We start from the raw sequence: 16,331 nt of genomic DNA on the forward strand, positions 1-16,331 counted from the left end.
ACAGCTCATGACATCCCGTAGAAATCGGTGTCTCTGACGCGAAACTTTCGTGTTTGATTTATTCTTAAAGCCGATCAACACACCTATGCTGTCTCAGACAGATGCAAGAAGTCCATTTGGACCGAAACGTGACGTGCAAAACGCTCGCATTAAGAAAGAAGATTATAGCATCGCGAGCTCGAGGTATATTTTGACGTACATATATGCCAGCTGTTACGAAAGAGACCGGTCAATGGCCGATTTTTGTCACGGCATCCCGACAGACGGATGAATTAATCGAATTTGCAGTCTAATGGATACGAGAACCTAATTACCGATATGCTGTCATTACTTATATGGTCTCGTTACGTTGCAAGATGATTTACAGCGTAACGTGATAGTTTTATCTGTTTTATAAATTTATCTTCTATTTTTTTCCGACTTAATAATATTCTTGTCACGACGATCATATTTGAGTTATATTTACATATGCATTTTTTATATGAATTACAATTAACGGATAGTGAATTAATTAACTCAGAATCCAGAATTAGGGTAATCTAGTTCGCATGACCTTTTCACTCAACTCGCTCGATTTCCGCATATCCATTCGTCATATTGCGAAATCGTGCAATTTCCACGCGAGCATTCGTCATCATCCAGCCAGTATCTGTCCTCATAAAGTTCTTCGCGTAAATCTCCCGAGACAGCCGGCTACTACTGGCAAACCCCGATTATTTCTTCCCACGTAGAAAGTGATCGCGGTATTAGAAAGCGCATATTGCAGAGAACGATCAGTTTATCATGTCGATCGCGACCGATATTTATCGTATTTGCGAGTTGTTTCACGAAGATGCAAAGATTTTATGGGCAGCTAATCTATGTTCTCGATGAGAACAGCTTAGTAGCAATTTGTGCTCTCGTATTGCTTTTCAGCATTTTGATATTCGCGAGTTAAACTTTGTCAAATTGTAACAATTATTTAAAAGTCACGTACAATACGTAATTAAAATAAAAGTATTCTGAAATCTAACAATGTCTCATTATAGAACTGGCTGTACGATCCAAGCTTTCACGGAAACAGATACTAAAAATCAGACCTCCCCGACAAAACTTTGTTTTCGACAAATCCAAATCCATTATCGTGAGAAGATTGTATCCTGGTGCACGTAAAAGTTGGGAAAAGTTTTGCAATATCTGGATTTTCACAAAGTGTGTCATCTCTCGTGTAAAAGAAATATAATACATGCATATAACCTATTAACTAAAATTAATAATATATTATCCATAATTAATTACAATTAATAATGTATATATAATATTTATAAAAAATTAATTCATTCAGACACTTTTTTGCATAGAAAAGTACAGGAAATATCCTCTCGTTAATTGATAAGTGCACCTTTAATGTTACCAACGTCAAACACCACCTTTGGTGAATCACGTTTCTCCGTTTAAACCATCGCCTTAAAACAACCGCACCTATATCTCCCGTCTATAGGCACGCGAATTATCGCGTCGGAATGTATTATATACATTTTATCCCCGATTCTAAAGCCATTCTCTCGAATATATAGCTTATATATGGTCGCAGCTTACATCAAGCTTATCAATCCCTCGTGAAGTGAATCTCCATAAAACGTCGATGCACTTAGAATATTTTTCTTTCGCTTTGCGGTTGTAAAATGAAGATAAAAAAAGGAAAGGAAGGGATAATAATTTATACAATTTATATTTTTCACGATATATATATATATATATATATATATATATATATATATATATATGAAAAATATAAATTTGAGAATATTACGTCGAGTATTCTCGAAATGTGGAAACGTAATTAATGAAATTTAATTACATTGACGATGATAAATTGGAACAAGGATGAATAACAATCGCGAGCAACATGCTCTGAATAAAAGAACTAGAGAAGGACTCGCACGTGCCGTCGATCCCTGAACGTTTCGTATTTATGTCCAGCGACAATAAAACGCACAGCTTACCCATCGGCCGTGACGAAAGTAATTGGCAATCAGCTGAGATAGATTTACGCGTGTGGGAAACCGCGTGGTTTAACCATGACTTTTATGGCGCGCGCGAGCAAATCGTATTCATTTTATTCCAATCCTATTGACTGAAAGGGAACGTTTCTCTTTAAGTTGACGCGTCTCTGAAGAAATTTTAAAGACGATTTTGCATTAAGAGATTGATTTTGATATCAGAATCAGAATAATCAGAGCAAAATGATCGAGTAATGTACTCACCAACTTTGGCGTGAGCGTCCCGAAGATGTAAAATCACGCACAACAGCAAACACCAGACCAAGTGGGTCATTGTTTTTGCCTGCAAAAAAAAACGTCATGTAATTAATACCTAATTAACCTTATTATTATTAATATTTCAATTAAAATGCGCATACAATCGGACAGATCGTAAATTACGGAAGATCGCGAAGGGACTCGGGTGTAATCAGTCGCATCTGGCGAGATCTATTCACCAAAGAGATCATCATATTCATAAGTCATGCTCTCCTAACCGCCATTATTCATGACTATCCTTGGCGGCTTTTAAGTAGCAGCTACTTTACTGAAATCTTGTAAAGTACAAGATGTACTTTCCATCACGAGTTCGCGTTTATTCATCGCGCATTAGCAAGACAGTCGCCTTATTTTAGCAACGAATAATCTCATTGTTCCTTAAACAAAGTGTTATAATACTTTGCTAACTTGTACATACTTTGTTAACTTTATTAACTTTGCTCGAAAAATTTTAATTAAGATTCAACTTTCCTCTCGCATTAATTTCTTTTCTTAACGTCAGTCATTTCTAAATTTTGCTATTTAAAATCAAGATGGAAGGAAATTTTTAATTTAATTTTTTAATTTAATTTAAATTTAATTTTTAAATTTTTTTAAAATTTAATTTAATAATATTTTTTCTAATAAATAAAATGATGTGTTTTTGGCATATTTTACGATCTTCGATGAATCATAAGATATATTCGCTAAAATCTTTGGGTACGTAACATTAATAGAAATCTCAGTTCTCTCGGAGCGATTTACAAAGGAAGCTTAGCTGGCAACCGCAACCGTACGAAATGTGGTCAAAAGGAGCGCATCTTCCCCCACGTGAAAAGACGTCGAGAGGATCTCACGAAAGAGGCAGAATCGATAGCGCGGGCGTCTTTGTGAGGTCTTATGCTAATGCACCGTTGATGTACCGTGCGTATAATAAGCCTGAGCGTCAGCGCGAATAAAATGCCGAACGAAGGAAAACAATGTTATCGCGTCATCTCTCGGCCCCGCGTTTGCTTGATATCGTATAAACCCTGCCGGTGATTTTTTTCTCATCTGAACACGCGCGTGCGAGCGCGACGGTTCTCTCATCAGTGCGCGTGAAGTATAATCGCCCTTACGAGAGAGATGAACGGTCTATGCATATAAATTTGCGAATGTGTAAAACAAACAACCGCGGTCTTTAAGGAAAAAAAATTGTATTTCCTCTCTCTCTCTCTTTTTATTTAGTTATAAATTATTCAAAGTGTTCTCTTACAGCTGATTATTGATAACAGTCTGCATTTTACGGACATTGCTTTCCTGTTGAGAGACAATCCTTACATATATATATATATATATATATATATATATATATATATATATATATATTTTATAACATGGCATAAAAAAGGATAGCCCGCTTTCGCGTTTACACTAGATAACGCGTATATTTGCGATTTCTAATGGACAAAAATCAAAAATCGTGATAGAGAAAATTGTACGAGCCTCTATGGTTCCGCATAGCTGAAGACTTTGCGTGTTTGCGAGTCTCGCTAGAGATCTCACCACGCGCTCAAATTAGACTATCGCCTGTAGCGTCATTCGTGCAACTGTCTCGCATGTGCGAAAATCTCCTAACAATCATGCACTCGCGTGATTTTTGATCTCAAGCTAGACTATTCGTATACGGGCTCTTATCGTTGATCCTAGATTTTAGATTCTTGCGTAAAAAGAAAAAACCAGATATAAGTAAAACTGCGAACAAGATTATAAAATAAAATAAAATAAAATCTGATAATTAGATTTTTATAGTGTTTTTGAACGAAGCAAGTTTGATCGTTCTGAAAAATTAATGATTCATAAATTCCGTCTTGAAGTACTTGGATTATTAGATTAATCAATAAAATACCTCGAATAAGCGTTTGAATGATTAATCAGAGCAAAGAATCTTATACTTTAAAACCAAAATAGCAAACGACATATACTTTATATTATTTAAATCTTAATATATTAGTTTTATATTAATTAAATCCAAGACCTCGATTTACGGTCGAACATATGTTCGTGGGAATTTAATTGCTCTCAGGAAGATCAAATCTGCTTCGCTCGAAAACGCTACTGAAAAAATCAAATTAAAATTCCCGAGTAATCACTGGCTTTGAAAGAACGTCTGTATCATCTCTAGAAACGCTTACCTAAATGTATAGCGGCGAGAAAGGCAAGACAGGAGTGCGCTATTCATCGATCCCCTACATAGGTATCACGGCGAGTGTATTCACCAAATTTTTTTCTCTCGCGGTTACAAAGTTTCCTTTCGAAATGCGGTTACGAACGACGAGATCGCGCGCAACATCCGTCTCGAGAGTCAAAGAGGACGCCGTAATTGATGTAACGAGCAGCAGCTCCATTCACCATACCAGGATAAGCGCATGCGAAGAGGCATTCGAGTTCGCGGTTTACAGCACGAGGGGGTTTATGACGAAACCCCCTCCGCTCGATAATTCCATCTTAGTCTACGGGCGATGCGTCTTTTCTTATGTACATGTCGGTTGTTTAACAGCATTTCGTTAACGGAGACTTATGAGAACGATAGATTGTCTTAAAATGGACATTTTCCACCGGTCTGCAATAATTCTTGCGAATTACATAATTAACGTCGCGACGCGGAAGCTGTAACGAATTGATAAACGAGACGAGAGCGCGATTCATTTTCTTGTAATTTATCGTTGGCGCTGAAGACATTAAGCAATCCGAGACGTAGCAATGTATTAATCATAAGCCATAATTTCCGAATTTATCTCTAAATAGGTTTTTATTTGATTAAAAATTACTCGGCAGAATGATTGGCGCGTTAAATCACAGAGGATATGTTTAAAGAGAATTATTGTAGGATTGATAAATTCCGATTGTAATTATTGATAATCGCAAACAATACGATAGAATTATCTGTGAAAAATATTTGAAAATAATATATCTTTAAAAAGAATGGATTGTGTGTGAGAGAGAGAAAGATAAATAGAACAAACAGTCATTTTTCCCCTTTCGAGAAACCGGATGTGATACATATCGGCAATCTTTATACGTGTTATAAAGTTTAAAAGAGCGTGATCTCTTAAAGTAAGTCGGGTCACGCGAGAACCGAAGGAAAGTTTCCATTGGAACAAAAGAATATTATTCGTACATAGCTCTCTGTGTTCTAACATTTACTTTTCTATCTCTCGCATATCGGATTCAATATCAAGATCGAACTGTATCTGACGTGACATTAATTTCGATTATGCTACACATTAATTACGATTTGCACTCTATAAGATATCGTCCTGACTTCCTTGATTATAATCACTAAAACATGAGGTTTCCATTAAAATATCCCTTTAAATGCAACGATATGACCGTAATATTGCGTAAATATTTAATGCTTTCTACCATTATCTGCTTCCTTTTTGCACGATAATCAGAAGACTTAAATCACAGACATAAGCGAGGGTTATCGGGAAATATCTATAGCTTGCTTTAAGTTTGTATATTCGATATTATATAATCCGAATTCTTTTATTTCTCTTGCGAAAGTGCACGGCTAACTTTAATTCGCAAACTTTATCTAACAATCTGTAAATTAAATACTTATTACATAAATCACTATGTTTTTGAAAATTATATCAATTTGAGACCAATTAATTTATTAGCCTTACGATCTTAGATTCGCTGCTAGGTAGTGTAGAAAAACGGCCGTTAAATAGATATATATGTAACATTAATTTAAGATAATAATGTTCCCGGAAATATGTTATCAAAGTTAGTATACTGTTCAAGAATTACGCTGACGCTCACCCGTCACATATTTCCATAACGGCTGAATTACTCGACTTTCCGCTATCTACCTTATTAATCGCGAAAGTATAGTCGTGTCTTAGCCCAGCTCTATCTAAGTCGGAAGTAAATCCACGGTACCCACGGTAGAACGTTGTGAAACACCGGTGATCGTTTCTGAGGTGTCGTGTGACTTGACACCGTACATGCATAAAAGCAGTACAATACTAGGAAATATATAGGATACCAGTTCTGGATCACTAGTAGAATAAAAAGTAAGTATTTTAGAATTTATCTATAATTTTACTCGATTTAATTATTGTGATATCTTTTACTTCCGCTTAAATTAAATAATGTGAATAATCCACAATTAATTGATAAGGATTCATCATTGATCAATTTTAAAAATGTTATATTGTCTCTCGTTTCTGTTAAATAATAAAATATTTATTATATAATAAGTGATTTGCATATATTACAATATAATAGGTAAAAAACAAAATTATAAATAGTAATTTATTTGTAGATTTAATGTCTAGTGAGGGGATTTCAAATATATTAAATAGATTGTTTCAAAATTATTAATATACATAAATCGTAAGTTACAATTTCGTAAAAATTAGTGAACTTTATCAAAAGATCTATTCTGAGAATAATCTTCTAACGGATTGACAAATTGATTCGATATCTGATTAAGAGCTAAATTGGTCAATCGATGATTATACATTATTGTGTTTGCTACAATGTAAATGTGATGCGTTGTTCGCTTTACGAGGTAATAATTAAACTGCCGGTACAGTAATTGCACAAAGCTTTGCAGCACAAATAGCTCACCACATTCCGACTGTACACGTATAGATCCTAATGGTTAACGTATCGCGCTCCAGCCGCGTATGCGGGATATGTATGTGAGTTTGTTGCAATGTTGCACCTGCCCTTCGAGCCTCCGAGCTGCTACTCTTCTTCCGTTTTGAATACATTTGCTTCGAGCAGGAATTAAAAAGCTGAACGAGCAGGAAATAATAAAACTAACCGTCATTTGTATGCTAATGAAGTTAAAAACAAAAGTTAAATCTCTCGTTAATTTATTTTGTTAATTAAAATATAATTTTATTCTCACGCGTTTTTTTTTTTTTAAAGATAATTACAAATATAATATTTCATTATAGAAATCAAGTTATTCGTTAATTTAAAAAAATACAATAGTTTTAATGAAATTGGCCATAATAGAATAAAAATATTGTTCAATAAATTGTTTAATTATTGTAATTAGAAATTTTTATTACATTTATTTATCATATTCATACCTGATTCAAAAATTTTAATTTACATTGTTTAAAAATATATTTATAAATTATTGAAACGCTTTACACGAATGATAATTATATTTTTATACGCGCTAGAATAAAATAGTATTCGATATCATCTAACAACTTTTGTGTGCAAGAATGTACGTGTAAAAATAGATTCTACCGGTTTATTACGTTTCTTGATTCACAGAAATGGGAACAACGTGTCTTCCGTGGAAATGAAAACGACGATGAAAACGCACGTGTTGTTTTTGCTCTCTTACGTGAACGAAACGTTCTTCATTGTTAATCCTCGGTTATAAAAAGCGACGATCGCGAGAATGCAACGTGCAAGCCGGTTCCAGGAGCGGGGGAGGGAGGTACGGTATTTTTGAATTAAAACGGTGTCCTTCTGGCAGAAGGGGAGAGAATCAGGCGGAGCCTATACTTAATGTCCCGACGTGGATTATTGCGCACGAATGTCGTGCCTTCTAAGCTGTGCGTGCTTGCTCGTCGAGATGCATCTCTTTGTGCTCCGCTATTAAGAATGGTCAAGTTAATAAACTACGCTCGTTGAAGACACAAACGCCCATGTATGCGCGCGCGAGAGCAGATTCCTGTCTTTATTGTCGTACGTTGCGTTTTTCCGAACCCGGCACCTACGTCCGTGACGAGATAATGGCCGACTTATGCGTGCCGAAGCGCAATTAATTAAGAAGACGCTACGCTGTACTGAGAGGATTCACGATTCATCATTGCGTTATTTAGATATAATAAAGAATTATATATGTACAAAAAACTTTATCCTCATATAATTTAATGTGGATGGATATATTGGAGATGGTGAAAGCATAATTTTTAATTTAGATAAACTCACCGATCTCTCTTGCATTTCATGATTAAATAAACATCTCGCTTCTTCCGAAATGTCAATGGAATCCACCGATTGTTTTATCGATTCCTCGATACGGGCTACGTTACGAGGATGAGTGGCCAATATGAAGAAAGAGAGAGAGAGAGAGAGAGAGAGTCGGACTCTCTCCGACTCTTTATTTATTGTTCATTAGAATGCGGCTTGAGCGCTTTGAAAGCTGTCCCGCCGCCAACCGGGGAATCAGCTGCCGCGATCGAGATGCGGATAAGATTCGCACAACGCGCCACCGCCTACAATTTATAAAATCCCGCTTCTCAGTCCGAGGCCCCGAGGAACCCTCGCGTGCTGTACGTGCGCGTATAAAAAAACGGACTTACGGATGAAAGAGGAGGAAGAGAAAATAGAGAGATGATACACTCGCGCGAATCCGAAAGCGAAATCTCGCTTTCGCGCTATCGATCGCTTTCGATTTCGCTCTCTCGATATTTCCACCGATTTTTTTCCAATTAATCGATTCTAATCTATTAGACAGAATTTATAGAGTCGCCGTTGTCGCGCATTTCATCTCACTCGCTCTTTCTTAACGAATCCGATCGCCATGCAAGAAAATATTATCTACCTTTCACTCGCGATGTAATCCCGTGGAATCAAACAGGAATGTGTACGCTTGAATGGAAACTCGGGGGAGGAGAGTAGAACAAATTTATTAAAAGTGTAGAACAGATCTCCCCCTCTCCTCCTTCCCCTGGAGTATATTATTAATCCCGGCAAATTCTGTTTTACGATATAATAATGCGATATAATAAAAATATGTAGTCGATCAAATTGTTATTCAACCGTCGCAAATAGATTTTAATTTAACGTCGGACAAAATAGATTAATCATTATATCAAGGACGGATAAAATATTTTATGCACGATAGGCAATTAATACAATGAACAACGGCATAAAATAGGGAAGCGTTATATACGAAGATGAAACAGGTGCAGATATCGATCGATGATCTACGATTATTGTAAAGCTTTTCTGTAATTACAGAGTGGCTTCGTGGATCATAATTAAATCAGCGCCAGTGATTTATGATATTCCCACTAGCGAAGAGAGCAAAAGATGCGGATCACTCTCAATTAGTGTCTGTCGACATCATTTATCAATGAAACGAGGAGAAAGCAATTTTGCGTTCTGTCGGTATTCATCATCTATCCGGAAGATCGGAGAGGAGAAGGGGTGTTATTAATAATATTTCCAGAGAGGAAAGTTCATTTACATTTTACACGAAAAAATGATGCTAATAATAGTAGCAATAAAGATAGATGTGGACGATTAATATCGACTGCATCATACATTCATCCTAATTAAGCATAATATATACGGAAGTCATACGTGAAAAAATCGAAAGTTTTCATCATACATCATTTGTTTAGCAACTCGACGAAATTTCGACGCGATATTTAATGCAATAAAGTAACTTTTGCACATTCGCACAATTTCTAAAAAAAGATAATAAGTAAATATATTTACTCTAAAGTATTTATATTCCATCATATAAATACTTTATCATAATTTTAATATAAATAGATTATCCAAAAGTATTTCCAAGATTTTCTTAACAAACGCTGCAAAAGACACTTATATATTTCAATTATTATTAAATGAAAATTTTTTTACATCGAAGAATTAAAAGGAAGTGCAATAAATATGAAATATCTGTACCACGTTCTCACATACCCATCCACCTCGAGAACAACGAAGTTGCATTAAAAAATTCGGTTGCACATGTCGTGTCAAGCAAACGGCGACAAAGTTGTTAGTGACCGAGTGACCGGAACACGAAGCGGAAGTCTCAGTTTTAATGATAACAGCTGGCTTGGCCAGTCTACCGTAGAAGAGCCGCCAGCGGCAACGAACCGGGCGCACCGAGAGACCCGCCGTTGCCTTAGACGAGTTTAACAGCTGAATCTGAATATGATTTACCGGACGTCGACGTTTTCGTGTTGTGGGCACTGCCGTGGAATTCCACGTGGCGTGCACGCCGCGCGAGTCGCGTTGCATGGCTGATCGCAATAATCGCGGGGACTTAACATAGGCTTTCTAGCTCGATGCGCTATCGCGTTTGCCAACGTCTTCCGCAACGTAATTCCGTTCATCATGATCGCACTCCGCGATTGAAGCAAATCGGGAGAATGGCTCGGGCGTGATTAATGACGGTCGCGAATAACGATAGCCGCCAATTCTAACTTCAAAATCAAATAGTATCACGTAAAGGGCGAGCCCAGAGTAAAGATAGCAGCATTGAGACTTATGGGAGTCTTTGGAGAATCGAGATGTCTGAAATTGGTTGGGATGAAAATTAAAACTGGTACCGCATCGAAAATAACATGTAATGTCATTCTTTTAATTATAAAAGAAATTGAAGATGCATATCAAACTCTCATCAATTTCAGTTTTATTTGGTGACTTTCTAACGATAAATCAAAAATAAATTTAATATACTTTTTATTGAAGTAATTACATATAAAAAATACATTATGTATATAAAAAAATATTTTTTAAATTCTCTAATTATACATGAGATCGCGCACAGTACAGGAGAAGAGAGAGATTTCAAAAGAAATCGCACTTGAATTGTTTAACCCGCCGGTCCAGAACCGTGTAATTTCTCAGTCAGGAAGGTATTACTTTCTTGCTACTCGGATCAGATTATGTGCAGCGCTGTATTATTATCTGATAGCTCGGTAACCACTGGTAAGAGAGAAAAGAAAATATAGTGCCAAGAAGTATTTAGTCTGTATTCTACGTGACGTTACATTATTCTGTATCATGCCGCCATGATTCTCAATGTGCGACCGGATGCGAGCGAATTGGATAATCCAAGTATCGAAAGAGCATCCGTTTGTTCAACAAAAAATTAGTATTTGTAATATTGAGAAAAAGCTTTGTGCAACGTGATCTTATGCTTCGCAGAGCATTCTGGACAAAAGTTCAGAAGCATGAGATCGAAGAGAGAGAAGAATTTAGAAAATGATCTGTAACTAACGTGATAAGAAACGAGTATCTTGTTTCTTCAGCCGAACTATTCCAAGATTAAATTTTAGATTTACACTGAAAGAACGAGAAATTTTTGTTAAACTTCTATTATTTAAGCAGAATCTTTCTTGATGTTTGATGAAATAATTTTAAGCCAATTTAACAACGAACATTTAAATAATCTTCTTATAAAAAAAAAATTAAATAACAATCTATTTTTCTTTAATTCTCTAATAAAATATATTGATATATTTTGACTATAAAAAATATAGATTTATTAAAGTAAATATTTAAACACATTTCTATACTATTTCTAATAATTAAATAAAAAATTCTCTGTAATTTTTCTGGATTTTCTTTAGTATCTTAAATTATGACACCATTATTATCATTTTAAATTGTATATTTAAAGTTTGAAGTATTAAAAGTTTACGAAAAGTGACGATATTGGCAAAGTTCAATTGTTAAATTTTAGTTTCTGTTATCTTAAATGAGCTTTCGTTGTTCTTCAGGTTAAGATGCTTCTCGTTTTTTTGCAGTAATTGTCAGTTGCGTCGTCATTAAAATCACATTCTCAGTGAGATTCGCATAGAATTTACGGATACGACACTTATTTACAATAATACGTAACAGTAAATCTGCGGTCAAGCGGAAAGAAGAGTACAAGTCTCCTTTACTCGAGAAATCCGTCGACATCGTTATTTCTTCGCACAAAGCAATCAACTAAATCAGCGAAACTCTAAGCAAGAATCATATTTTACATATTCGCAAAATATTGATTGTTGCATAAGATGTATTTTATTTTTTTAGAACTTTACACGAGATATAAAAATTTATAATATTATGTGACATCAAACATTAAAACAGAATTTTACTTTGAATTCAAAAAATTTCATATGTGCGTACATTCGATGACATTTTTACAGTTAATAGACCTGATTTAAAACTTTAAAACTAAAATACTAATCTTTGACAGTTAGTACTCATACAAAAAAAATTATAAAAAATTTAAAACAATCAATCCGATTACATTTAATAAACATGCTTCATATTGTTAAAATTGCACATTTCGCGATGCACGAGCATCGGAGATTCTTGCGTGCACGATATCCACATAGAAGATCCTCGCGCAGCAGCCCCAAAGACTTTCACGTGACTACAAGTTCGCATTATGCGATGCCCTTGAACATGCCACATGCTCGGACATATATTCTCTAAGCATTTGCAGATTGGAGACACTTAGCGCAAACGATGCATGCAGCCGCTTCTAGTTATGCGTCTATCTGTAGGGAGAAGTACAAGCCCGTTAGCCTAGTGGCTACCAGCAGGGTTGTACGCTGTTAATTAGGCCATACGCGTTATATGAAATTAGCCGAAGCGTAAATCCGATCCCCGTCCTTCCCTCGTACAGATAGATAGTACGTAACAGGCTCAATGTGGGACTTAAGACCTAGTTTAAGACCGGGGGATATCGATCTCCCGAGAATCACTCCTGTTTCGAAGAACAATGCCTCGTTCTCAATCGCCGCAGTTGATTCATGCATACTGATACGAATTAGAGATATGCACAACTTGATCTGTTCCCCATCGTGATCTACGTACACCATTTTTTTCTTGCAAAATCAACGAGTATCTTTTGTTCCTCTTTAGACGAGAGATTTTTTTTATTGTTTTAGTGACCTATTCAAATAATTTATTTGAAAAGAACTTCTCCTCTTTATTTTTCTGTTAATTATAAATATCCTGCACACAAGCCATTATTATGATCGAAATCATTGTTATTTAAATTGCAAAGTGCAAGTCCTGTTTACGAGATAAAATAAAAAGAAAGATTATATAATATATAAATATAATATATAAATTTTTTAATAATAAATAATCTTCGGTCATTCATATATCCGCCCAGAATGCGGAGAGGTAATATCTTTACGACAAACAAGGAAATACGAGCGATATAATGGAGGAGTAGACACACATCGACGTTTGATGGCGAGCCTGATAAACGTAAAAATATAAAGAACCGCGGTTGTTATACCGTGGCACAAGAGTATACTGTTTACGATCGGATGCGATCGTTGGTCTGTACAGAACATCCGACGGATGCGCAATTACCTACTTTAACTCGTCCAGTAACTCCTGACGTTGTCCAATTTACGCCGATACACGACACGTGGCGGGATGAGGACCGAGATCGAGAAGGATGTGGATTGAACGTGTCGAGAGTCCTGGGAGTATAATAACGTGAAGCCAAAGGCTTGCGTGAAAAACCCTCGTCCGTCATTCTGTATACGAGAAAGATATCGGGGATCATTTTCTAATCTAGTTAATCCTCCCTCACGCTTGCTAAGCTCGTTTCCTTGCATCTAGGGGAAAATCGCAACGAACAAGAAATTGTTGTCCGGTTGTAATCTCGGACAAGTAACGGGATGTCACGTCGATCGATGTTGTCATGTGTGATTTCTCATGATTTAACGTTTTGGATTTAATTTCTGCCGGTTATAATCGATGTAATATCAATATTATATTAGTAATATTTTTGTTTATTATGAGATTTTGAGGAATGCGGCTGTGATATTTCACCGTAATATTTTATCTCTGACACGAGGAGATTTCAAACTTCGTCGATCTACGCAAAACGATGTATACAAGAAATGGGAACGGATTATCTTGGAATTATTGCGCGTAGAGAAGAGAGGAGAGGAAATAGAGGGCAAAAGGTGTGGCTACTGTATCACGGAACGCAACGGACAGTGTCCGTTACATTCAGATGGACGTAAATGCAGAATGCAAGCACCTGAACGCAATCTCGACTCTTTCGCATTCGCCTCGAGATGATTCCGTTAACTTATTAACAACGCGTTCTTTCATTTTTTTAGTCTTTTCATTTTTATCTTTAATTTTCATTAACAATTATTGTCGCACGCACAAAATTTTTTAGATGAAATTGTAAAAATAATAATAGATGTTAATATTACGGCCATAAAAATTATATGTTTGAAATAAAATACATTGTGGGGCATCGCGTGTATGAATCCAAAACTGGAATCGATGCTCTCGTTTAAGCAACTTGGTTCGACCGTATCTCGAACGGGATACGATTATCTCGAGTGCATAAAATGTGTTGCGGCGACCAACAGGTGGGCTATCGAAAGTGGATCACGCAACGTAATAATCTTTTTTTCAACCTTACTTCTCTCTTACCGGATCGACAAGTCCGCTTTCGCATTCGCAAGCGGGAAGAGAATATCGATTCACGAGTATCGTCTCGTAATCGACTTAAATATTTTGTTCATATTTTGTTCGTCGTCATAAAAAATATTCGATATCATCTAACATGACTTTATTGTGCAAGAATGCACGGGTAAAATTTTAATTTCCTATTAATTATATTTTTCAAAAATTTATATTAAAAAACTCTTTCAATAATTATACAATTAATTATTAAATATGAATTTAAAAGACAAACAAAAAACTGATGCATAATAATTATTTTTATAAAATTAATTAATTTATATATATATATTTAAAAAACGAAAAACTGATGCATAATAATTATTTTTATAAAATTAATCAATTTAGCTTCGCAAATTACAGAATAGATCTATAGAAGTATTAATTGCATTTGCATTTAATTTGCATTTAACTTTTGCGTTTGTAACGAGTAATATCCATTTGACATGTCTAACGATACATCGATGACGTTCCGAATTTACTGACCTAAGTAATCCGCGTGGACTGCTGAGCTAAATGCTCCACGTGGACTCGCTTGACCAATAATCACAGTTCTTCAATCGTCAAAACCAATAGAAAACTCGGGTTTAGGCACTCACATAGTAGCTCGCGTCTTATTCGCATTTCTTCTCGTATCCTTGTCGCATCCTCATCGCATCCTTCTCTTTAATTGCTTTTAAAGGGCAAGCTCGAGCGAGCATCAGCTCGGCGTTATCTACTGTAACTCGATACGCACATAAAAAAATGTATCGATTTACGTGTCCATCTGTCATCGATTTTCTTATCGCAAGATTTATGTCTTAATTTGGTCACACAAATTTATTTCATTCATTTTAGTACTCATACACGTGTTTATAACGTCGATGAAGCTCTGAACATTTTCTCTTTAAACTCGATTTATTAAAGGTGCACTTAATATTTTATTAATATATTGCGATTAAAAAATAACGTCATTTGCATAAAAAATAAATATTTGTATTCATTATTTATATTCTTTTAATTCTTAATTACAAAGTGACATTATAATTAATGCGTATTAATATCAATTCACTGATGCTTTTTCGTTTAAAATATATTTAAACTATATTCTAATCATAACTTCTAAAAAAAAATTTTTTTAATATTATTTGAGGAGATTTTAGGAATATTATCCTGGAATATTATAAATTTTATCCTGGAAAACTTAAAAAAGGTCAATAGAGTATTTACAATGATAATTTTAATGTATATATTTGTATTTAAATATATAAATTTAAAATATAATTTATTATGAGATTAAAATATTTATAAAATATTTAAAATATTTTGATATACATATATCATATGTAATGTATTTTAATATAGATATATAGATATATTTATATACCCATATATATATATATATATATTTTGTGATAGAAATTATCATTTTATTGTAATTTTTACGGACAACAATTATTCCTCTAATAACATGTAGAGTCAAATATTTCATCCACGACACTTTATCGTTTTATTTTCCAACGATTAAATATAATATATCAATTACGCGTAACAATCAAATCGCAGAATCAAATCATTAAAATAACAAAAGATTCAATAAAATATTACGTTTAATAAATAATTAAAATTTACACTTTAAAATATTTCTATGCTTTAATATTCCATATACATATATAAAATACGTAAAATATTTCGGCAACGAGTCGACAATAACATGTACTTGGTCTTGACGGCAAAGCGCGCTACTGTTTACATCTCACGGCCTTATTATCATTCGCGCGGCGACACTCGAGGACTATGGACGTAGTACGAAATACGTGATATATTGTCGAATTCTTTTCTTAAACGCGATTGTGTCGAAAT

The 16,331-nt window shown here is 34.9% G+C and overlaps 1 protein-coding gene across 1 annotated transcript in view; it reads right to left on the bottom strand.

Moving 5' to 3' along the window:
- LOC105253835 (cadherin-99C) overlaps positions 1–16,331 on the bottom strand; it is a 107,331-nt gene that overhangs the window by 29,591 nt on the left and 61,409 nt on the right. The window contains exon 2 of the mRNA XM_011262153.3: positions 2,247–2,325. Coding sequence (XP_011260455.1) covers positions 2,247–2,325 — 79 coding nt within the window. The remainder of the gene's footprint in view (positions 1–2,246; positions 2,326–16,331) is intronic.

This window comes from Camponotus floridanus, unplaced genomic scaffold, assembly GCF_003227725.1.
Source record: "Camponotus floridanus strain SB8 unplaced genomic scaffold, Cflo_v7.5 scaffold55, whole genome shotgun sequence".
NCBI classification, from domain to species: domain Eukaryota; kingdom Metazoa; phylum Arthropoda; class Insecta; order Hymenoptera; family Formicidae; genus Camponotus; species Camponotus floridanus.